General features: G+C 41.9%; 1 protein-coding gene across 1 annotated transcript in view; it reads left to right on the top strand.

Annotated features, from left to right (window-relative positions):
* Positions 1-2,645: 2,645 nt before the first annotated feature.
* The window catches only part of TBX15 (T-box transcription factor 15), a 91,541-nt gene continuing 69,785 nt past the window's right edge, over positions 2,646-24,401 (top strand). The window contains exon 1 of the mRNA XM_050332649.1: positions 2,646-2,933. Within this exon, the coding sequence (XP_050188606.1) occupies positions 2,732-2,933 (202 nt within the window). The 5' untranslated portion in view covers positions 2,646-2,731. The remainder of the gene's footprint in view (positions 2,934-24,401) is intronic.

Here is a 24,401-nt window from a genome sequence, read left to right as displayed (position 1 = left end):
GGAGAGCTGTCCTAAACCTGCCGGGCACCAGGGTAGGGGCAGGGAGGAGGGGGGAGAGGAGCAGTCGCCTGCCGCCGTGCGTCCCCGCGGTCCCGGGAGCGGTGTTTGGGACAGCGAGGACCTGCTCTCCCGTCCCTGGCAAAAGGGTCTGCTCCCTGGGGTCTGACAATTAGGTGCCGTATTGGCTTGGAAGCTCCGTTGTGTTTCTTCTCGCTCCTGCAGAGGCAGTTCGGCTGCCAGGGCCGGACGCGGAGTGCTCGGACATAGCTTGCAGACCTCGGATGGCACAGGGGAGTGCCCCAATGTAAGAGACCCAGAATGGGTCGGGGATGCTTTAAACTGGCCACCAGTAAAACCACACTCAATGCTATGGAAAACGGGCTTCTGAGTTCTTACATCAGCCCTCAAATTGCGTTTAAATCGCCCTGCCTTTCCAGCACCACTTCTCACTAAAACACTATAAATAATCCACTGTTTTCTTGGTCTCTTTTTTCTAAAATGCCCCTCCAACTTCTTTAAAAGCCTTCCTCGGTGTCTGTCTGGCAAGTGTTTTCGGAAATAAGGAAACGGATTTTTTTCCTTCTTCTTCTTTTTTTTTTTTTTTTTTTTTTTTTTTTTTTTTTAAAGACATTCTTTCACTGGGGGAAGGACACACAGCACACAGCCTGGGGACCCGTTGGAAACACATGTGCCCTCCTACGAGTCCCCGCTCCTCGTTCAGTACGGCTGCCGACTCTCTCCAAGCCCCTGCCTCGGCCGCTCCCTTCTTCCCGTTGCTCCCGCCCCGGCACGGCTCCCCGCGGAGTGGGGAAGTCGGCAGTGCAGGGATAGGGGACACACGACATCTCCTGAGGCAACACCGCTGTGCCCGGTGCTGAGCCTGCGGTGACTGACCTGTCAAGGAGGTGTACCGGAGCGGAAGGGAAAGGAGCGGAGAAGAGGAGGATGAGAACTGTAGCGCGGATGATGGAGACTCACAAAGCATGCTCCTCGGCCTAGATATCACGGTTTAGCTTTCCCGAGATTTAGCGAAGAAATGGCTTCTTGCCCGCTTTTCATCCGAAATCCGTTTCCGTGCGTGTGAACCTCGGTGCGCTGCTGCCAGTCAGCGCTTTAGGCCGTGGAGAGAGGGCTGAAAGGCTCCGCCGTACCATGCAGACGTGGGCACCTTGGATTCACTTTGGGAGCAAAAGGAAGTGTCTTGCCCCCTAGCACTCCCACGTGTGCTCCCTTCACTTGTGTCCAGCCCCATAGTGAAAAATCGTTTATGAAATATCTCACTCTTCCCCTGTCGCTGCCCTAAGCAGCTCTGCGCCTTCAGGGAGCAGGGGAGAAACACCGAACAAAAAATAATTTCTTCCTGAAAACTAGTCGATTTTCCACCGTCACTCGGTCCATGTTAATTTTCCCCCGCACTTCAAAATTATTTATATTTTATTTTGAACTTGTATTCGATCCTCGGGATCGAATTAACCCCCCCCTGTATTTTGCCTATATAGTGTTTTGCTTGACTTCACCTATTTTTCCGGGGTCCCATCAGTTAATGAAAACACACTCTTCCTCCACCTTCTCAAAAGAAGCGCTTATTGCTTTTCACTGAGAGCCCCCCCGCGCCACGCGTGACCGAGGGGCGTGGGAGCAGTTGCAGACCCGCCTCAGCCGGGAGGATTTCAGAGCAGAGGGAACAGGAGAGCAGAAATAAAATGCTGAATATCATTCAGGCAACCGACCGGGATCTGTACCTAGAGGGTTTGTTCTCGCTGTAGCTAAAGCGACAAAAACAAGCGAGAAAGGGGAAAAAATTATCTATATATAAAAAATCCCCTTCCCAAAGAGAAGGCGCTCCCACTACCAGTGTTTGTCTGGGTCTCTCTGCCAGCCCACGCCGGCCGGTCAGCCCCGCTGCTCCACGGACACGCATCGTTTTGAAGTGAAATTTCAACCCCCTCGAGACGTTGCTTCTGCCGGGCCAACACCGATTCCACCGGCAAGCGCAAGTAATACATGGCATAAACGACTTTTAAAAACACCCCCTCATCCTGCACTACTAGGCGGTAAAGCCCCTCTCGGGTACTTTGCGTGGGGATTAGCCAGCAGCAGTCTCTGGGAAATCTGGGTGCGGCGGCGAGAAGTGCGGGAGTTGTTACCTCTGCATTTAGAGCTATGGGTTTCCTACTGGCTCCCTGTTCTTCAAACAGTTAATTCTCCCGACCAGTGCTCCAGGACTCAGATGGCCAAAATTCCTCTCCCCGAAGCCCGAGTCTCCCTTCCCTCCCCATTGGGTCGCAGCTTTTGGGTCTCTCCCGAGCTCTCCCTCCTATTGGCCGGGGACAGTTGTTTCTTTTTTTTCCTGGTTTTTTTTTTTTTCCTTGACAGGCGCACACAGCCTGCCTAACTCTTGGAGAAAAAAAAAAAATCCCAGAAGTTTGGATCAATCAGAGAGAGACAGAAGGAAAGGGGAGAAGAAAAAAAAAAAAAAAAGAAATCCAGCCTGCAGCCCCTCTGAGCAAGTGCTGGGACCTGGGCTGAGCACACCCTCCCGGCTCTGCCTGCGGAGTATCTGCAGCCTCATGTAGTGCTTTCAGGAGACTGAGGGCTGGTTCTTCTGGGGGTGCAGCTGGGGAGGGGTGGGGGGGGGGAAAGAAGCAAGAGGCTCTGCCTCTGGTCCCCGAGCTGTGCGCTCCCAGCCACTGGTCTCTCCTCTGCCCAAGGGCCTGGGCTGGGGGTTAAGATGAGTGAGAGGCGAAGATCTGCGGTAGCCCTCAGCTCCCGAGCGCACGCTTTCTCGGTAGAAGCCTTGATCGGGACAAATAAAAAGAGGAAACTGCGAGACTGGGAGGACAAGGGGCTGGATTTGTCCATGGAAAGCCTCAGCCCCAATGGCCAGCTGGGGGACAATGAAGACCCGACTCAGTGCCTGGACCTCAACCCCGGTTAGTGCGACTCCTTTCTCTTCGGGACTCCCCCGCCCGCCCCGCTCCCTCCCCGCCACTCGCCGCTTGCTGCCCGCCGGCAGAGCGGTGCCCGGCAGCGTGTTCCGGAAAACATCCGGGACTGGGGGTAGAGGAAAAGGAAGCAGGATTTTTGCGGAGATATCTTGGATTTTTCTTCCTTTCAGTTTATGGGGACTTTTCTTCTACTCGCTGCTTCTCTTTTCCCCCCACAGCTCCATGATATCCCGGGAGGGGCGGCGTGTTCGACTCCGCTTTCTCTTTCTCCCTCTCTCCTTCCTCTCCGTGCCTGTCGGTCGCGATAGTCCTTTCCGGGTGTCTAGGGACACGCGTTACTCCTTGTCCCGGAGCTTCCCGGCCTCCGATCGCGGAATTGCCGGATGGGTCGGGGGCAAAGGAGTGAGGTGCGACATGCACCCATCTCCTCTTTCCGAGTTACCGGTCAAATCCCAGGGTCTGTTTCGCGGAGACCGTGCGCTCTAACCGGAGGTTTCTCTGGAGGAGGAGAAGGAGGTGGGCGCCCAGCATCAGCCCTGAGCCGAGGCGAGGGTCGCCGGCTCCTCAGAGTGACGGGGACGCGCTACAGACCCCTGCGGCCAGCTCCCACCCGAAGCCTCCCCGGGCCAGGCCGGGCCCGGCAGCGAGGGTGTGGGGGCCTGATCCTTCTCCCGGGATCGGGCCCTTTGGGGCTTGGCAGCGCGGCCTCGCTCCGCTCCCGGGACGGAGCGCACAAGCCACGGCGGAAGGGGTCCTACCCTCTCCTCCCTCTCCTACTGCTCCAGGCAGGGAAAAGGGCCTCAGTGGTAAGAGGGACTCCGAGGAGTCCGGCCCCGGGAACCGGGGCGTATGGAGCAGCGCCGGGGCCGCGGTCTCTTGGCCGGCGGTACAGAGCTAGGGAAGAGGGAGAATGACACTTCCCTCCTGGTGTCTGTACTTTTAATTTTAAATTTCCGTTAATTTATTCTTATTTAAAAGGGATCCAGTAGCTCGAAGCTATTATTTGGCTCCAGCGAAACCCCAGCTCCTCTTTTTCCCTCCGGTGTTTTCTCTCCGGCCTGAACGGACGGTGCTGCAAAAACAGCCGCGGACCCGCGACTACCCCGGCGGTGAAAACGCTCTGGGCCCCGTGCCCCCTACCCTCACTGCTCCCGCGCCCTTAGCACAGTCCCCACGCCCTGCTCCCCAGGGCCTTAGGAAGGGACGGAGGGACCAGTCCCGCGCTTACAATTGTAGTGTGGGGAGAAAACGAATTTTGGGTGGTTTCACTTTACTTTTAATATTCTGATAGGGGAAAAAAGTCAAGAGATTTATTTGAGCGACACTGTGAGAAAAAGTGCAGAATTTTCCTCCAATTGTGCCAAGTCCGCTCCACCGCACTTGAAGAGCAAAATTTTAAAATTTATTTCTAATTATTTTACATGACGTTCCCTGAGCCAGCAGTAGGCATCAGCTCAAGACCCAGAATTAAAAAGAAAAAAACAAACCAACAAACCACAACAAAACAAAACAAAAACAACCAAACAAACAAACAGACGGGATATAAAAAGAGAAATAATTAAAAATAGAGGTGTCAAAAATATTTGCTGAAAAAAAAATATTTAAAGTGGTTTTGAACGGAGCTAAACGACCGGCAACTCTGAAGACCTCGCCCAGCTCTCAAGGAACCGCATTTCAATTTGCTTTGAATAGCAGCAGCCTTTCCCGGTGCGGATCCCAAGGAGAAGTAGGTAAAATGTGCTACCAGGGACGTCTCTTCCAGCGGAGGGACGTGAGTAAAGGAGCGAGGACAGCAGCGATCAATCAGTAAATAGATAGCTTAGGGTTTCAAAGATTTCCCTGTTCAAAAGAAAAAATACGCGAACAAAAACCAAAAATCCACTTTCTAATAACAGAGCAGACCTATGCATCAGTCTTCTCTTTTTAGAACAGTCTTTCGTATTTTTTTAGAAGCAATAGGATATATTTTTGTACAGTCTAACAGTTTAACTTGCCCATTTCTCCACAAATTCGAAATGGAAAATTGGAAAACTCCCTCTGTGCCAAATTGGAGAGCAGGACAGAATGACTGCTAATGCCTGAAACCTCAGAAAGCAAATGTGATGTTTTTCATAAAGCAAAGGAAATCAAGAACAGTTTGAGAAATCATTTTTAGGAGGTTGATAGACTTTAAATAAAGTCCGAGACTGTAATTTGCACAGTCACTTCATTAAACCTAATTCCTCCGCGGTGTACCTTTGCTCCTGGGTGAAAATTGATTAGCGGCTCTATAATGACCACCAAATTCCATCTTTACAAGACCTAATTAAGAACAAACTTTACACCTAAAGTATTTTAAACTCGCCAAATCTCCAGCGATATAGGGAAAAAAAGTTAGAAAGGGGAATTTTTATAGCGTCCCAAAGGTTCAACACTCAAAGCCACTGCCCCCGAGTAGCGATGGGCTGTTCCTTCTGCTGTCGAAATTATTGGTACGGTGTACTCACTGAGAGTAGTACAGTACGGGCTGGAAAATTATGTGTTGATTTTGCTTGTGATAACGTAAATCGGGTTAGCCCCATTTATCGATCTTTTCGCGTAAAGTCCTTCCGTTTCAGCTCGGGAGAGTCTGAAAACCATTCGCCGCGGGGAACTAAACACGGCCAAGGGCAGAGTAAGGCTTAGCTCTCATTTTTACAGATCTTTTCCGTGCAGGCGAGTATCAGGATTTCTCTCCCACGCGCTGGCCACGTCTCGCGGGGATTTTCCTCTCCATCCTCCGGGGGTGGGGGTGAGGTGGGGCTGTCGGCGGGGTGGCCCCGTTCCGTTCCCGGTGTTGGGGTTTCGCCGCCTTCTGTGCGGCTTTGTGGTGGACGTGTACAAACTGCAGCCTTAGGGGTGCGTGGGAGGCAGCGCTCATCGTCTCCTCGTTTTGGTGAAATCCCTGCCCCCTTACTTGCCATTTTACAGCCGTGCCCAAACCCTTCGATGATGATATTGGCGATACTGACGCGCCCCGAGACACTTGCCCGCTCTCCGGGGCCGCATCTTCCTGGGAGAAGCGAGATGGCAGGCTGGGAAGTGGCGGGTTGGGTGTGGTGTGGGGAAAGGTGAGAAAAGCAAGCGGATAAATCCCCCAAGTTTGTAAAAAAATATCTCTCAAATATCCAAGTTATTTATGTCTCAACCATGAATCTTGTCGCCAGAGTTAATGCGCTTTTTTTACGAGACTCATTTAAAAAGGGGATAAATCTGGATTTTAATCACGTGCGGGTTCTAATCACGACGTTGTGAAAAGGAATTCGGGATTACAGCAGCTCTCACCGTCTGTCCCCCCACCCGATCCACCCGGGGCGCGCCGGGCATGGGGCCGCGGCCGGGCCGGCGGAAGGCAGGGCTTGCCCCGGGGCTCGGTGAAGCCTTCCTAGCTGCTGCCTCTCCATCGGGCTGGGCCGGGCTCTCCGCATCCTCTACCACTCCTCGGTTCTCGTCACCGAGAGGCGAGAGGAGCAGGAAGAATGGAGAGGTTCCCCTTCGCCCCTTGGCAGGTTTGGTTTCAGAGGGCAGCAAAACAATGGGCTCGGGTGTCTTCTGGGTATTTATAGATTTAACCTGAGCAGCTGAAAGGTCACGGGGGGCCCGGGCGTTACCTCCCTTGATGTCTATATTGTTTACCGTCATTTACGGCGGTGGCATTCGTCGACCCTTCCCTCCGCCATCCCAAGGGTCTAGGGACAGACCGAGGCAGAGACGAGAGCGCTCCTTTCCCTGTGGGCGCGTTTCCCACAAAAGAAACACGGTTGTCCCCCTAGTGGGTCGGGGTCACTTCGCTGTGAGACGAGAACAGGCGCTTCAGAGGCAGAACAAAACGGTGCGACTAAAAAGATGCAATTTTTCGGCTTTGAGACGGTCCTTTTCCTCGCAAAGAAACACACGAGAGAGTTTGTAAACGAATTTTGGCAGTGCAATCCTTGTATCACACATCCTATCGGCATTTTTGATTGCATAAATTAAAAGTGCCCATATCGCTTAAAAAAAATCCCAAACCACTTGAAAACAAACTAACAAACACCCAAACAACAAACTAAACCAAAAGAAAACAAGACATTGTTAGGAGTTTAATTTTTCGTTCCCTCTGTTTGTCTGAATCTACATTAACGAACTACTGCGAGGCTTTGACACGAGAGAAAACAACACGGCACACATTTTAAGACTTACAACGTGTTTATTACAGCTGCTTATCCATAAGATTAAGATCCGAGAGCTTGACAAAGTTTTCCGTGGCTGTCAAGAGTAAAACCTCCATCTCTTTTACTGAGGCATGTTCTCCTGCCTCTCCCGGCAGGTTGCACGGGTGTCCATCCCAATCCCTCTCCGCCGCAGGGCTCCTGCTCCTCCTTGTGTCCGGGCAAACCGCCTCCATCGGTGGGGCTGCGGAAGCCACGCAGTCCGTCTATCTTCCGGAGAGGCAAACAGATTTTAAGAGCGGGAGAAATGCTATTGATCATAAGTGACCCGTCTTTATTTTTTTGTTCAATACCTCTGCTTCTGAATGCTCATACAGATAAAGTCCCGTTCTTTGAGCAGTGGCTGTTACAGCCGTGAATAGGGAGCGACTTAATTTGATTTTTCACTTCAGCTTTTGTTTGAGTGCTCGGTGGATGGGACTAGGATTTCAAGTGCTGGCAGAGAACGTTTTCTGGTCTCGTCCCTGAGGCAGGGCGCACTGGTGTACATCGCTCTTTGCATGGTCCTGGAGGCTCGCGAATGAGCAATGCTCTGTAACAACGAGGTGCAAGACAGACTGTGAGCTTTGGCTTGGGATTGGGAGTTATTGATGTGAAGTCTTTCTAACAAATTCGTGTGTGACTGGGATTGTATTAATTCATTCCACCTGTTGAATCATCAGTTTTTCTCAAATCCATTGGTCCCTCGTGTACACGATGGAAGGAAATGCAAAAATCTGACTCTCCTAATGCCTCTGCTTCCCCCACGTTCCAGCCGCAGAGCTAATGCTCTCGCCCTTCTCAGAGGAGACAATCACAAGAGGCAGATGGAGCTGTCCAGATGAGAGCCAGGAGAGCCCTGTGGGGGCTCGGGAAAGGGTTGTCTTAGCCAAGTTCATACAACTCTTGACCTTGGAGCCAGGGGAGACTGAGAGCGAGAAGGATTTGTCCCTGTGGTAACATGTGTCTTACTGAATTGGTAAACTCCCGCTGCTGGGTTTGTGAAACTCTTCCTGCAGAGAGGTGAATTGCTCACACTGTATTAAGAGGGCAGGTAATAGAAAAATAGAGACAAACATTACAGGGCAGCAGAGCATTAGAAAAAGCGCAGCGTGTTAAGCAACTTTTCCCTCTCTTTCATACGTATTTCAAGTTTGCAGCATTTTTTACCCAGGTTTATTCCATCTGTTGGGAAGGGGAAAACTGCTGTTTCATAAGATGTTTCTTGCCTTGGACAAGAACTTCAGGAGAATCCAAAAAGCTTCTGTTACAAGTAAAAGTCAAGCAATTCCTTACGAACCATCAATCACTTCTCCCTCCTCCCATTTAGGACTGAGCACTTATATCAAATATCAGCTCAGCTAGCCTCTCCTCAATCAGAAGTGTCCTGCTTTATCTGTATCTGTCTTCAAGGAAAACTGATGCTTTTTTCAGATGGAAAAGGTGAAAGATGTCTTCCAAGAGCAGTACATTCAGGAAAGAACATTTGCATCATTTATACAACACAGTCAGTGCCACTTGAGTCACTTCTATTCACACAGATCACTGTGTGAACAAATTCTGTTACTCTTGTAATCAGTTGGATTCCTATATGAATCTTAGGTCTCCAAAGATCAAACCTTTTTTTTTTAACCTTTCTTTTTCCTGCCTTCTCATCTAGATTAATAAACTTACACTAGTTTAAATAGTGCACTAAAATCAATCTGAGAGTATTCAGAAAATTCCTGGATGTATCGAAACAGGATTATGTGGCATTTAGATCAGTTCCTTTTGCAAGTAAAATCCATTCAAGTGTGATTTAAATCACCCTGTACTGAGACCTGTACTTTACACTGATGATGTAAAATCAAGTTCAGTAAAAAAAGCTTACATTTTCTAAAGCTAACAATGTTTCAGAGACCAACAGAGTTTCTAGGAGACGCTGAGCCTTTTAGTACCTTCTGATGGAATTACAGGATTTTATGCTAACTCTTAGCTCTCTGACAGTGCAATTGCTTTACAATAAGGGATGAGAAGTTGTGTTTAAATCCTGACAGCAAAAGGAGGACGGATATACATGCAAATGGGCAGTAATTGTCAGCCTGGGAGCTGTGTGGCTCCACTGGGAAGAGCAGCAGTGGGCACCTGGGTGTACAGGAAAAGGCAGGCAACTAGGATCTTCCCAGTGCTCCAGTTCCTAATCTCACCCAGAACAGCTCTACGTAGCAGGAGATTGAAAGATTTGGCTTTTCTGGTTTTTTATTCGAACCAGTGTTTCCACAGGGAGAGAGTACCGTGCAGCACTGCTGAGACCTTTTTGTTTCCAGAGGAAAAAAAAGGTGTAGCTTTTTGTTGCTTATATCCAATACTGTTTAAAATAGGTTATGATTGCAACCTTTACGCCTCTGAAATATCTGCTGTCTAAAACTACAATCCTGTTGCATTTCTTGTGTTAAAAGCTGCTGCATGCTCTGGTGAGAAGTTCTAGGGAAAGATAACATAGTAGTATGGTAAAATTAAATCTAAATATCCTTGAAAGAAGATTAAGAATTTTTAAAACTCTGTAAGGAAACATAGTGCCAGTTCAAGTTCAAGCAACAATATTCGTGCCAGGGGCATCTTTTAATTGCCTATTTTGCAAGGTCAGAAAACAATGAATCAATAAATCAATCTAAGAAGTGACAAAAGCACTTGCTATAATAATATTTACAAAAATATTTCCATATACCGTTTACTCAATTGAGCTATTGATCTGACTGTATTTTGAAGATGGTGAAAGGACTGTCTGAGTCAGACCGCTGTGACAGTGGGTTCTCTGATGTTTGCTACATATTTGCAAATGCAGCCTTACAGTAGTTGGAGGGAAGGATTCACCTAGCAAACATCTTAGGCCAGAACATACCAATTTGCAGCAATAGAGGATTTCTGAGGATTTTTCATTTTGGGATGCATTAGAAAAAAAAAAAGTGAAGACTGTGAGGATTCATTTAGATTGAGTTTAATAAAAAGTTTTTTTTTTTTTTTTTTTACTTCACTGAGAATCAGAAAAAATTAGGATTTGGACAGCCTTTAAATATTTATTTTTGTATCATCAAACTACCTAAAATTTTTTTAAGTTATGCAACCATTTTAAAATTAGATATCAAACATCTTTGTTTAAAATAATTTAAAAATAGTATTAAAATAAATTATAAAATTAATTTTCAGTTAAAAAATATAAGGCATTTTTATTTATATATAGTATTCAAATAAAGCATTTGGCCCTTCAAAACTGCTTCCCAATTTTTATATTTCTAAAAATCAAAGTTCTTTGCCAACTTCTGCAGGATTTAATGAAGTTTTCTTTTCTCCAAAGCTGTGTTTTTGTTGTTGATTCACTACATACGTACTTATATACCTATATATATATTTATGTTCAGCTAAACTCTTGCACGGTAGAACTCAGTCCCTGTCATAGTGGATGGTTTCACTTCACTGCCTCTGCACCGCTTCATTCTTCTCAAGACTTTTGCTTTTTGGGAGGGAACTCTTCCAGTATTGTTAAATGGACATTTTCAGCTATGTGTACATGTGCAGTTCTTGGGAAAGAACTTCAGAAGAAATTATTGCCAACCACCTTTAAAAGAACCAATTTAGAGTTTCTAACAAGTACTTAACCAACTCGTTAAAAACTGACACAAATCATATTAATAATCAGCACATTTATATGAATGCAGCCACAGCAAAAATTGTTTGAAAATCAGTGGGCCAGAGCACACAGAATAGTTATGAATGACTTACAGTTCTTTGACTTCACTCAGGGATTGGATGTACTCTTGGCTAGCGCTGACATTTTTCCCATGACCAATGAATTAATAAACCCAAGCCTCTTCTTTTAGGTGCTTCAGGAAATAGAGAACTCCCTGATCAGAAAACTGCCCCAAAACTAAGGGGAAAATTGAAGACACCACGGTGTCTTTGCTTTTAATAAGACCAAAGAACTGTGAATTGTATACTTATTAAGATGCTGCACTAGATATAGCAAAATCCTTAAATAAGATACCAGCAATGTTGGTATCTTATGACACCATCATCTGTGAGGATGCCCATACATATAAAATAATTCTAATGAGAACACATGATAACATTTAGAAATTCATGGTGCATATGATGAGAAGATTAGGGAGTCTTCAAAAATAGGTTCTTCTTGGTTTATCCCTGAAATGTCTGTAGATCAGTTTTGTAAATCTGAGTCTGCAAGGAAGAAGGGACCTTGGGAATAGATGGAGAAATTCACTGATAGATTTTTTTTTTTTTCTCACCTAATTTGCTGCACTGGATTGTCCTCAATCCTTCTCTGATGAATTCTATTAAAAGGTCAATTATTAAATGTTCCTAGATGTTATTGTCTTCACATTTGTCCACTTTTACAAGCATCACTTCATTTGATGAAGAAATTATCCCGGTGTTGCTCTGTCATCCCTCTTTTATCTTTGAATGTAGATGCACTTTGCACAGAAAAATATTGCCAATTTATTTTTGTTATGCTTTAAGCAGTCTTTCTTGTCAGGGTGACAAAATAGTAGAAGAAGACCTGTTAAGCATTCCCTTGTACCCTCTCAGACCTTAATGGAAATACTCTCACTGCTTTTTTTGAAAGCAAAGTTCATCCTCGAGGTTCTGCTAGACTCTGCTGCCGCCTTAACTTGTAATAAAATACTGTGCAAGAATTGGGATTAACAATCTTAAATTTTTGGTTGACATATCCTCTTGTGAAATTGTGTATTGCCCCTGAGTTGGTTCTTTTATTTAATAAAGACCTTGGAAGTGTCCTATGACATTGCATAAAACAATAGCATGAAGGCTGTTGGAACCACGCTTAGGAGGCAGTTGCTAAAGGAGGGCCTGCTTCCATGAGATGCCAAGTCACTGCATTTTGAAGGGTTTTACAGTGCTGATTTTCAAGGGTGCAGCTTTTGTGACCTTATTTTCAGTGGTGTTAAGAACTTGTAATTGTCATGGAGATCTTGGCCTCTCGTTTGATTTCTGCTCTGAGATGCCCTAAACAGAACGTCATAGGCAGAAGGTAACTTTCCCCTCAGCACAACTGTCAGGACTGAAGTGATTTTGACTTATATGTGGGGATTTCTTTTTCATACCAATCTGTAGGAGTTAAATAATCGTGACAGTGAGGTTAATGCCTGGGACATCACTTTTATGCTATAGATGGATCTTGTTGGCTCTTCAGATTTGTTGCAAATGCCTGATGGTGTGAAAACTATTAGGTTGGATCAGATACAGGTTTCTGGATTATGCCCGTCTTTGCAATTTCTAAGTGCTCCTGCCCTTTCATTGTACAATAAAATAAAACAGTGCTCCATACAAGGCAACAAGGCTGTTATTTTTAAACTGAGAAGTAGTTTTTTTGCTTAAGAAAGCTTAATCTTTTTTATGCCAGAAGGTTGTAGGAAGCTAGGAAAATATAGAATACAGCCCATGACTGTGGGTGCCTAATGGTTTTTATTTTGCTCCAGAATTTAAAAGATAAATAGAAGATTTATTATTGTAGGATTTGGGGGTTTCCTGTGCCAAGCTCCTTGGAGCAAATAAAAAAAGTCTTCATTTACCATCAAACAACCCCTGTAAAGTCTCCATCTGCCTAGTGGCAAGCCAGGCATATTATTCACTTCAATGCTGGGGAGTGTTAGCCATGTAAAACTGTAACATCACAGTTCTGTTATGCAGGTCCCTGCAATGCTGACAGAGCAGCAGAGAGCCTACACTGCCCCATTAGAGACTGCTTGGATTATTCTGTAACAGTAATTCTGTTTACCCCATAACTCAGGAAATTGTGCCTGGGCTGGGGAAAGGGAGGGCAGCTGTGGAAGTGCCTAGCAGTGTGCAGTAACAGAAATGGACAATAATTAATAGCTTTTGTGAAAATATGGTCATATAATGCAACTTCAGGAAGAAAAACTCCCTCATTCTGCTTCTTGGAATCAAAGATTCGATTGTGAATCGACTGTTTATTAAGAGTGTTTCAAGATTGATTGCTTAAGTTACATTAAGGTGCTGAGCTTCATTTATCTGGGGTAATTTGGGAATAACTGATTTAGAAAAAGTGGAAAAAAGCTGGACTGAGTATATATGGGGCACATAAAGAAGTAAACCAGTATGGTTACAGCCCTTAACAGAAAAGCAGTTGAGACCCAAAATAGGTATTTTTTGGCTCTGTTCTTTTGCATTGTGAGATGCCCTGCCCTGGTCATGTTCTCAGACACCTTCTGGGTTGGGATGTCTCTGTGCTGCTGTAGGTGCTGACTTGTCCTTGGTCTGAGAAAAGATAGTAAAATAGTAAATCAAGAATAAGAGTGCTGTAGCTCAGACTAGATGAGGACTGGATGCCCCATATTGCTCCGAGGGGCTCACTCAACCAGGACAGGGGACATAATGCACCAGGGAATGCACTGGGTCACTGCTGTGTTTGCACTGTGCACGTTATCCTCCTAGGAATTAAGTGAAATCAGGTAAAATCAGGAAGAGATGAGTTAATAGGGGTAAAGGAGTAGAAAACCAGGCAGAAAGGGGAATCACCATTGGGAAAGCAGAGGAGAACGAGGCAGGAAAGGGAGTAGTTCAGGCCTTCATTTCCTACCCACCAGCTGCTCTCGGCATGAGGAGAAATTAGAAACTGTTTTCAGACTTTCTCCCTGCATCTGGGTACCTTCCTGGTTCATTTCCCCCCTGCCCCCCCGCCCCCAGAATAATGAATAACATGGTTCCTATAAATGAAATATACTGTTCAAAATGGTTTCTGAAGGTAACTTAGTACATTATATGAGTAAATGTAATAATTTGGTGTAGCTTAGATATGTAAGAGGGGGGAAACAGTAAACCTCTCAAATAAGCAGAATTTTTCATGAAAAAGAGCAGGGTTTCTTCCCATGGTCCTTGTTCTCCATGGTTTAATGTGAAAAAGTTAGGAATTTTAGGAAAAATTATAAAGGTCTTTTAGAGGAAATATTTTCTTTTACAGCAAACTCCACATGATTTTTTAGAATAATATTTAAAATCCTATTTGCAACTTTTATTACTTTATTCAGGCCTGCAGCCTTTTTATGGTCAGTAGATGTTACACATGGAGTTGTCTGCTATGCAGTTGCATCGGCTGTACATTATTGATTTCCACTGCATATAAACATCATATATTTCAGTAATTTATGGTATTAGTATTTCAGTTGTCAGTATGCAGAAGTTTTTTATGTGCCTGAGAGACTATGTTAGTCATTATTGCTACGAGTGTAGTTATTTATTCTATAGGTATTCCTAGAGGCAATTTCTAATTGCTAATTAAATAATGTGTAGCACATTTCTTACTGTTAAAGACATAATTAAACTCAGTTTATGATAATCAAGCACTATAGACAGTTTAGTCTTCTCCCCCTACTCAGAATTTCTACTTATTATTTTATTTCTGTGTTTTTCCTGGGGGCATGGTTGGAGGGAAGAGGGAAGGAGATTTTTTTAAGATGTCTGTCTGATTACGACCCCATAACTCAAATCAAGAGTTACAAATAGTAGTAATGGTTTCTTGTTACAATTATTTGTATTGGAATGAGAAATTTATTTGTGAGCTCACCCTCAATCATTTCATTTATGAATATTCAAATAGCTACTGAGTATTCATGAAAATGCTCAGTTGAATTAAAATATAAGTAATTACATCTCAGATAGTTGCTATTTGCTGTAGCATTTATACAGTGATGTTTACTTTGCAGATAAATGGGAAGAAAAACCTTATTATTATGGTCATCTAATGAAGTATATATCAGTTATTTTGTATTTCTTTCCTGAAATTGTGCGGGTTTTTTCAATCTTTTGTTTTTTGTCCTATTCCTGCTTCTTTTTTTTCTTTATTCCAAGTTCACAGTTGTAGTATTTTCGACTTGTCTGAGTCATGATTTTTCTGCTGTGTGTCAGGATGCTTGTCCAGCTCTATTTCTAAAGCAAGAGGTGATTCATTGTTAGCACTTGGGCCGTTGCACGTACTTAGACTGTTGATTCTTTGTGAGAGCCTGATGATCTCCCTTGCTTACATTTAGCAGTACAGCAGAGCATCAATTCACATCCAGGGCTTCAGGATACTGTAGTTGCACAAAGAACAATATTTTTAAGGTGTTGCTGATTACTCACCCTTCTTTTATAAGACAACACTCACACCAATGGTTTACACTGTGGTTGGCTACGTTTTTTCCCATGTACATACTAAGATGGGATTTTCATTGCACATGCCAGACTTTGCTTCTTTGAGCACAGCAGGTCAAACGCTCATAACTCTTCCCCTGTACCTCCACCATAGGGGAAAAAGGGACTTCAATCAGGGTTTGTCATTATTTTACTTGTGGTCTGAGTTTGACATAATTTAATAATAAATTCAAAAGCATGGTTGATGATATTTGAGTAGGAACTCAAATTTCAGTACGGTGAAAACCCTAAATGAAGAAATAATGAAAGTGGAGTTTTGTGAGGTAGAACAGAGGTCTTGTTTTGTTTCAGTGAACAATCAGTTACAGGTGAAATTGCCATTTATAAAGGAATATTTTGTTTAAAAAAAAAAAAAAAAAGAAATTCCTGAGCTGTGTTTCCTCATCGTATACCTAAAATGTTGGGGGAAAAACCCTTTTCTTCTTGTATGTTTTAACAATAAACCAGGGAATAGAAAACAGTAATTTCTTTTTTGGAAAGGCAGAGGAATCTGAAGATTAAGGTCTAGTTTGCAGAGTTTGTAGGGCAATTAAAAATAACAGGATTCCCAATTCGTATGGTTGGCTCAAAATGCAACCTTATTTAGGAAGGAAATCATAGGAATAAGTCAGTGATTGAGTCCCTTGCACAAGGAATTTGCCAAATTGGAGGTCTAACATTCTCATTTTCTTCAATTAATTTTTGACTACCCTCACGAAAATATAAAGTTGTGGGTTTTTTTTGTTTTTGTTTTTGTTTTTGGTTTTTTTTTGTTTGTTTTTTTGTTTTTTGTTTTTAAATAAGGACATGATTTTCAAAAGCTATTTTAAAATATTTTTTCTTTGTTTCACTTCAGAAGAGTGTGTAGATGCCTATTTGTGGCCAAATTCTGCAAGCAGCTGAGAACTCTAAGCCATTCTGTTTTAAAAACAAGCACAAGAGTGACAATGGCATATACAAAGTATTTAATACTCCCCATTTTTAATAAATATAGTTCTCCCTCTCTCCTTTTGCTTTTGTTCTAGGATTTCTTTTGTTTAAGAATTGAGGATTTTTTTTCAGGGACAACTTTCCAGCTACTCTTAACAGCTCAGAAAAAGTGACTGTTGAATGTTGATCAGAGTCCTAATTCCATTTTACTTGCTATACACTTTCTCCACATTGTACCCATGTATAAGTCTCTTTCTCTATAGATAGATTTATAGTATGTACATGTATATATTATACATATAATATATATTATCACATATATGTATTACATATGGTACTATACTAATATTTTTTTATAGGAATATAGTATAATCTTTTCCTAAGGCAACTAAAACACCAAATTTAATAATTTAACATATTTAAAGTATTTTAGAAATACCAGTCTTCTCTGTTCCTATTTTGCACTTACGGTTTTTTATGGCAACTAGTATTAGATACCCATGCTACATTTGGTGGCTAAAAATAAGAGAATCATGCTCTGCAAGAGGTTTCATGCATTTGATAATGAAAACTCCTTTCATTTTGCAATGGAATTTTCACACCTGGTTTTGTATAGAGCAGGAAAAGAAGGCCTTGCTTTTTAATTTGAGAAGCATTGTTTTATGTATTGATTTATCCAATTAAGTCTGCAGCAAGCACCTAATGTTCAGAAGTTGAGTCTTTGCTGTCTTTGGTGAGAAGCACTCAAAACCAAGAACATTTCCGTTCATCTAGCAGATATATTTGTGGCAACAAGGGTTTCCCTCTGGGCAAAAGTGTATTTGAAATCCTCTTTTAGAAGGGCAATTCAAAAAATTCTGTGTTAAACAGAAGTGCAAAAAACTCTTTTAATGAAAGACAGATTGTAAGCATTTGCCTAAGATTATCACGCTGCTAAACTGAAGCAGAGCAGCCGAAATTCCTGCATCATTTACATCCCATGAGCAAGGAGAGGGCAAAAGCTGGAGGGAAAATATTTGATAATGTCAGAGCAAACAGCTGTGAGGAAGAAAAAGCTGCACTTTCAGTCACTGAATCTCTTAGCAAAAGAAAATAATAGTTTAATCAAAGCCAAATGAAGCCAACCCTGGGCTGTGTGATGCCGTTAATCGTTACAGGGACACTCTCGACACTCTCGAAAGAAAGATTGATTCTGATTTCCTCCAGTTTCTGCTCTCTTTAAATACTCTGGCTGGCACTTAGAAGTGTATAAAACTTTAATTTTTGTTCCTGGGACCTTTCCCTCTTTATGTTTGCAAAGGTGGTTTCTGTTAGCCGGTTTCCTCCTTGCTATCTGAGGCCCCGATCCTGCCAAAATGTATTCATGTCCTCTATTGCAGCCAGTCTCCCATCCAAACCCTCCCAGCAGGAAAGGTGAGCTCACATTTATGTGTTTGTAGGAGCAGCGCCTAATTGTAAGGGAAATGGAAACTGTACAGAGTTCTGTCTGTGGCACAAAATAAATAATAGAGAATATGGAGGAAAAGGTATTTCTTTAATACTTCAATTATAAAAGCAATAGAATTAATTTGTAACTTTAGTAGGAGATACACCCTTCAGAGAGAAATGTAATTTTTCATGTTCTAAGTATATAGTTTTAAGCAGAAATACCTATTAAAATAGTATATATTGAAATTATTTTACTTGTGAAATGAGGAATCAGGTTCTTTATTTTCATCCTATATCTTCTTTTCAACGTAAAACTGTCAAGCCTTCTTGTTGTTTGCCATTGAACACCAGTGGGACTTTGATTTTATTTCCCTTATGCATGATCTTATTTTGCACATTTAGCAGTTCTGATGGAGGAACTTTAGTCCACTCAGAAATTGCAGTATTTATTAAATAATTTTTTATGGTAGTAACAAAAGACAGAATGTTGAAAAAATTTAGATTGCAACCCCTTATATGTCTCTGTGAGCTGAAAAGTAGATCAGATGCAATTTAAGTATTTACTTGAACCTAAAAGCCTAACTGGCATATGAAAATGGATGAGGGTCAAAAAAGAATGAGCTTAATTTATTTGCACACCTTCAAAATTACTATCAAGTTTTGAAGTATGATGTTGTCATGTATGACCATAATTGAAAAACCTAGTCTAGCCATGACATGCTACCTTTACCTTGTGCTTGATCTGGTTGGGATAAAGACTGCAAACCTGCCGTCCTCTTACAAAGCTTGGTAAAGTTACTCCACAAACTGCTATTAGACCCAACACGAAGAATGGGAATGATAGAGGACTGAGATGTTAGGTGAGAAATTATTTCTTTCTGGCTATCAGCCTGGGGTAGAAGTTGAGGAAAGGTGTTTTGTTATTACTCAGTGTTTGGACTGCAACTGCAGCAAAGTTATGGCAAAGAGAAGTAATCTTTGTTTCTTATTCTCTCTTCTTGCACGCTGGTGCAGCTATTTTACTGACAGTCATTTGCAGAGCACAGGCAAGATGTCATTATTTAGACCTTGTAAAATAAAATATGAAGGACCTCATAGCAGCACTCCAGTAAGATTTTATAAGCATTTTCCATTCCAAAGGCCTAATTTTGCTCTTCCTCCGGGTCCTGAGTTCCTGATTGCTTTTAAAGAGTGTTTCAGAGGGAGAAACAATCTTCTTGCAAGAAACTGGTCAAATGACTTTCCTCATGTCCTGATGTCACCAGAAATGTTAGTTCCTCCTGCCCTTTCCACGATGTTCATATCCTACTGTTTACCAATATTTTTGCTTCACATTCATTTCCCTGAATACCCCATAGCATCCCAATTTCAGTCCCAACTCTTCTACTACAGCCAGGCACAGGAATGTATTTTTTCCATCTGGCTCCTGTCTTAGGATATTTTGCCAGGATAAGCACATAGAGCAAGTAGCCAAGAGGGCCTCTTCATTGAGGGTGCTAATTTGTTTAGTCATTCATTTGCAGAAAATGTGAATTGTAATTCATTTGAGACCTCTATCCCTTTGTCAAAGTTGTTTGAAGCTAGTTTGGATTAGTGGGTCCAGAATATTAAGGGGAAAAGGAAAATTAATCAGCTGATAGCATTCTGTGAGGCTAATTTCCTAAGAAATAGAGATAAAATGTTTGATACATATACAGACAATCTACCCCCTTGCTTTTTACAACCCATTGTTCAAAAGAGGTGCTTTAGGCTAGAGTTATTTTATGTGCTTATGAAAGGATGATGAAAAATAATTCTTCACACATTTTTTTGCCATTTGTATAGCTTCATTCTTCGACTTTCAGACCCAAGTGCCACTTAAGGAAACAAAACTAACTACACAATGTTTATGCATATGCTGCTAAGAGGCACTGCTTCTCTCCACCACTTTTTTCCTGACATGGGTCTTTTAAACAACATTTCCTCTTCTTTCCCACAATATTTGATAAGGAGAGAGCTGTCAAAAATCAGTATATCACAATTAGCAAACAAATTAGCACCTGAAGGTATAAACAGAAGATCAAAAGTCAAACCAATAACTTTAGAGATTGCAGATTATCCAGATATCCATAAGGTCCAGACTTCTATGGCACCTTTGTTTAAAGGATATGGGGCTTCATTTTTCCAGAAGGTGATACTGTAACAGTGCCATAACGCTAATTGTGACAAACTGATCAGGAACATTTTCCCAGAGATTGCTGTGTCTCAGTTGCTGCTCCTTCTCTCAGGCTGTTTTAGAAGCCCTGACAACTCAGAAGGAAATGTTTCCCCTTATTTGGTAAATGGTAACGTTTTTCTTATGATAATTAATACAGAATTAAGCTTTCATAATTTTTTCATTGGTTTGGTATAAATAGTTACACTGTCTGAGTGAAAATCACCCTGACAGGGAACCTAGATTAAGAACCCATTTACCAACTAAGACTAATTTAAAAACCCATATTAAGGGTTTAGTATAGCTTCTTGGCTCTTGTGTGGAACACTGGGTATGAATTTCATCAGAATATATATAGATACAACATTCCTCCTTTGTATCACCATCTGCTCACCACCTCTGATTCTCTAGCTGAGCTTCAGGGTCTGTACCAATGTCAGCGGAAGCTTTAAAATCTGCCATTAAAATAGCAACAACATCAGAGATCTGCTGTTAAAATAATAGCAACAACATCCCTCTGTGGGATGCTAGGGAACACACAACTATGGACAGGCCTGATCCAGCATTCCTTTCCTGCCCTGGGAGGTTTTTAGAGGGGGGGGGTGGGAAGAAAAAAGAGTTCACAGGCTGACTCCGTTTGTGTATAGATAGATGGAAATGTGGAACTACTTTCTCCCATTGTCCTTCTAGCTGAACACTGGGGAGAGAGTGGAACAATGCATGGAAATACCATGGAGGGAACGTAAAGGGATGCTCAGCAGATGAATTCAATGCAGACAAAGCTAAAGTCACTGATAATGTTAATTTATACATTTATACATTTATACATGTATAAATGACTTTCCATATAACTGTGACTGAGCGAGCTTCTTCACATATTGCAGTTAATTATAGTTAATAGGAGCAGTCCTGATATCGAGTAGCAGTGGGACTGAACTTATGGGTCATGTGTGAAACACCCTGAATACACAAGTACAGTTGTGAGTTACAAAATAATATATGAAATTAAAAATAGTAAATAAACATTCGATGTCTGGCAAATTTTTAGTTGATTTTAAGGGAAAAACATTGAGCAAAGTCATCTGGTTTGATCCATTAGTTGTTCTTTTTTCAAAGGGTCTAGGTGGCCAGTGATATAGAAATTGAGAAATATTTCTGAATATCATTTCAGCACGTGCACATGTCTAATGAATTCACATCACATTCATCAGCACAACTTCTTAGCAATTTTTCATTTGTTAGTCTAGCAGAACTTCAGTGTTATTTCTGACACAAAAATAAGATTGTGGTGGCTAGTAAGAAAGAATAAGTTTATCAGTCTGATCACTAATATATCTTGAGAGGTTTTACTTTTTATAAAAGCTTTTTGATGCTGCTTCGATAAGAAATTAGTCTGAAATGTAACATAATGAGCTTTTTCAAACAGAGAGAAACTAAGGGCTTTAAAAATTGCCTTTTTTCACAGAAGAGTAATTTAGAGCTGAGAAATTAGGCTAACCATGACTAAAGGATAAAAAAGGACAAATCTGCAAGACAGAAAATGGATTTGGACAATTTCTTATCTTGAAAAGTATGTGAACGACCATTTGCAATGAACATTAACAGTGTAAAATCAATGGGCATTTTTAGGTGCTTGGAGTGAGATAGAACAAAGGACATCTCTGGTGCAACAAAACTTGTGAATTCTCATCTTTCACTAAAGAAACCTACTATACTCAATTTACATATAGAAATAGAAGGAGGTTTGCTGATTTTGATGCAACAATTCTGTGTGTTATAGTGCAATCTGCAAAGTGTAATGCTCGCTGGAGGAAGCATAAAGAATACAGTCTGGAGGACTATTAAGAATCAGCAGTATGTCAATGAAGTGACTGTGTTGAATATGTTAGTGATAATGGGTAACTCATTAGAACAACTATTGTATGGTACAAATAGATACTTGCAGTTTCATGGCACTGGAGGAATACACACAGAATTAATTAACAAAGAGCAACACAAAATGGCAGCATGATAAAAAATCAATTAACGTTTCAACAATGGTGAAACGTACTTGGAATACCATCTTTGTACACAAATTTATTTCCTCTTGTATTGTACAGGATTTTTTGTCTTGCTTCCCTTGTGCGTTCAGAGAGTGCTATTGGTTAAGTGGAACATTAGATGAAGGTGTGAACTGCTCGTGTCTCTGCTGTCAGTGGGGAAAAGGCTGCTGCATTTTGTTTTAATCTAAACTGTGTGAGTCTGTCAGCAAGGCTATGGGGAAATGAACAGGAGACCAAAACAGGAGGGGAAAAAAAAGAGATCTCCATGAGATAAGGGAACCCAATTTATTATTTTTAATGACAGGCATATGGAAGAGACACGTATACCACAGTAGTAACAAGAAACAGTCTACCATTTAATAACTGCAGAAGATAGCATTTATTTTTATGGCAGGTCAAGAGCCCAATCCGCAAAACAGATGAAACTTTGCTTTCATGAGCTCAGCAGGCCAAACCCATACCATGCAAGCCATGACTGCAGTTGGACTGGCCTTTGAAGTTAGTTGTATCTGCCTTTGCAGTATCAGGCACATGAAGCCCAAGAACTTTGCAGGAAAAAATCTTAAAAAATTTACCTTAAAGGGAAGTAGCATACAGGGGAAAAAAAACCAAAAACAAAACCAAACCAAACCCAAAAGACAAAATCCACATTCTTGTGGCTATAAATCAGTTCCAGTGACCTGAGTGAATTTTCCCTTGTTGATATTATGTGAGACTGACCCAGAAAGACAGAAGTATGAATATACAGTAGCTACTCAGCCAGAACAGCAGTGAGATAAGCATTATCTGTATAATTTGAGATAAATTCCTTTTTTTTTTGTTCAATAAAGGTAAGAATTGCATAGTGCAAGCCATACAGAGGTCGGACTGCTCTGCATCTCTTCTGTGTGACTATGACTGCCTGTCAGTTACCTATAAGAGCTTAAGATGTGGGTTAAAGGCTCGAATTTGATCTCACATACGTAGAGCCTTTTACTTCCTTGGTCTATTAAGATCTCTCTGTGGGATCTCTTCTAGTCCCTCTGGGTTTTGCAGAGAAGCAAATTGGGACGAAAAGCACAGAAGAATTTCCTGGCTAGACACACATTTTCTCTCAAGTATATACCTGCCTGACTAGGAAGAAATAACAATTTATTTGGGCATATCAACCCTTCTCCTTCTTGCTTATTCCTGGCTGCTTTCAGCTATTTTCTGTTCAGTTGATTTCTTACAGTATCTTTCCCAGCTGTTCAGCTTCTCCCTTTCGTTTCAGAATCCTCTTTCTTTGCTTTTCCCTAGAAAACTCACCATGCTTAGACTATCTCGCCTACAGGAACATTACTCTGATAATTCTCCCCAGATGCTGTCTGGCACACGATCATCAGGCCAGGCACTTCCTAACCTATTTACCTTCCATTAAAAAAACACCAAAACCAAAACCAAAAACAATTTTCTGTTTAGACAACTAAAAAATCCCAGTCAAAACACAGCTAGAACATGCAGAAATTGCAAAATGAGATATTCAAGATGCATAAAAATATTAACATGATGTGAGTCACTTAATGGAAGAACTATGTTTGTTAGCAAATGTGAAAAAAAAGTAGCATAAATCTGCAATATGTAAATGATCAATATTACTCATAAAAAATGTAATGGCTAAGAATTTGGGCTTACTACCTTCTGAATTTCTGCCTTCTGTGTGAGTAAAAAATAGAAATTGGATGTAAAAACACTTTTTCCCCTTCTGACTAATTTTTGAAGATGTGAACCGATGGACTTCTCCATCTGGTACCAAGGTGTCCCAGAACTAGTAGGCTGCATCTTTAAGGAGGAAAGGAGAGGGCAGTTGGATGGAAGGATGAAACGATATTTTCCAGGTTTGATCATTCCACACTTAGGGTCTCCCAGCAAGAGGGATATCATCTCTTCCTTCTGCACCACGTGAACTCCATGCAAGGGGCAGGCAGAAGGCAGCCCAGCAGGTCCAAGGGGATATTGCATATCCAAGGATATACAAGGACTGTGGTCAAGTCCTCTCAGAATATTTCTGCCACCCTGGGTCCCTGGCCCAACCCAGGATGACAGGAAAGGAGCTTGCATCTCAAGGGGTTTTCCCGTAGAAAAAGTCACCACCACAGAATATACATTGAATTGCTACTGAGACAGATACATAGATAGAACTTTGTTAAGATTGGTTTTGAGCAAATCATGCCTGGGAGCTCATGTTTCTCCCTCTCATTACCTATGCTGATGTATTTATTCCTTCATTAAAATTACACGTGTTTTATTCCATTTTTTGTTGTGTTCACCTACATCAGTTGCTCAAAAGTGCAAAAAGGTCAGACGAGAGCTCTTATATGATTATTGCTGATTGTTATTGCTGGTAGAAGAGAGTACTTTTTAAATTATCACAAATTTTTAAATAATATTTGATATCTACCTCTGAAACGGTTAATCTAAATGGATGACAGCT

Source organism: Myiozetetes cayanensis, unplaced genomic scaffold (assembly GCF_022539395.1).
Source record: "Myiozetetes cayanensis isolate MyiCay16 unplaced genomic scaffold, myiCay2020 scf5-8, whole genome shotgun sequence".
NCBI classification, from domain to species: domain Eukaryota; kingdom Metazoa; phylum Chordata; class Aves; order Passeriformes; family Tyrannidae; genus Myiozetetes; species Myiozetetes cayanensis.
This window is presented reverse-complemented; position numbering and strand designations above follow the sequence as displayed.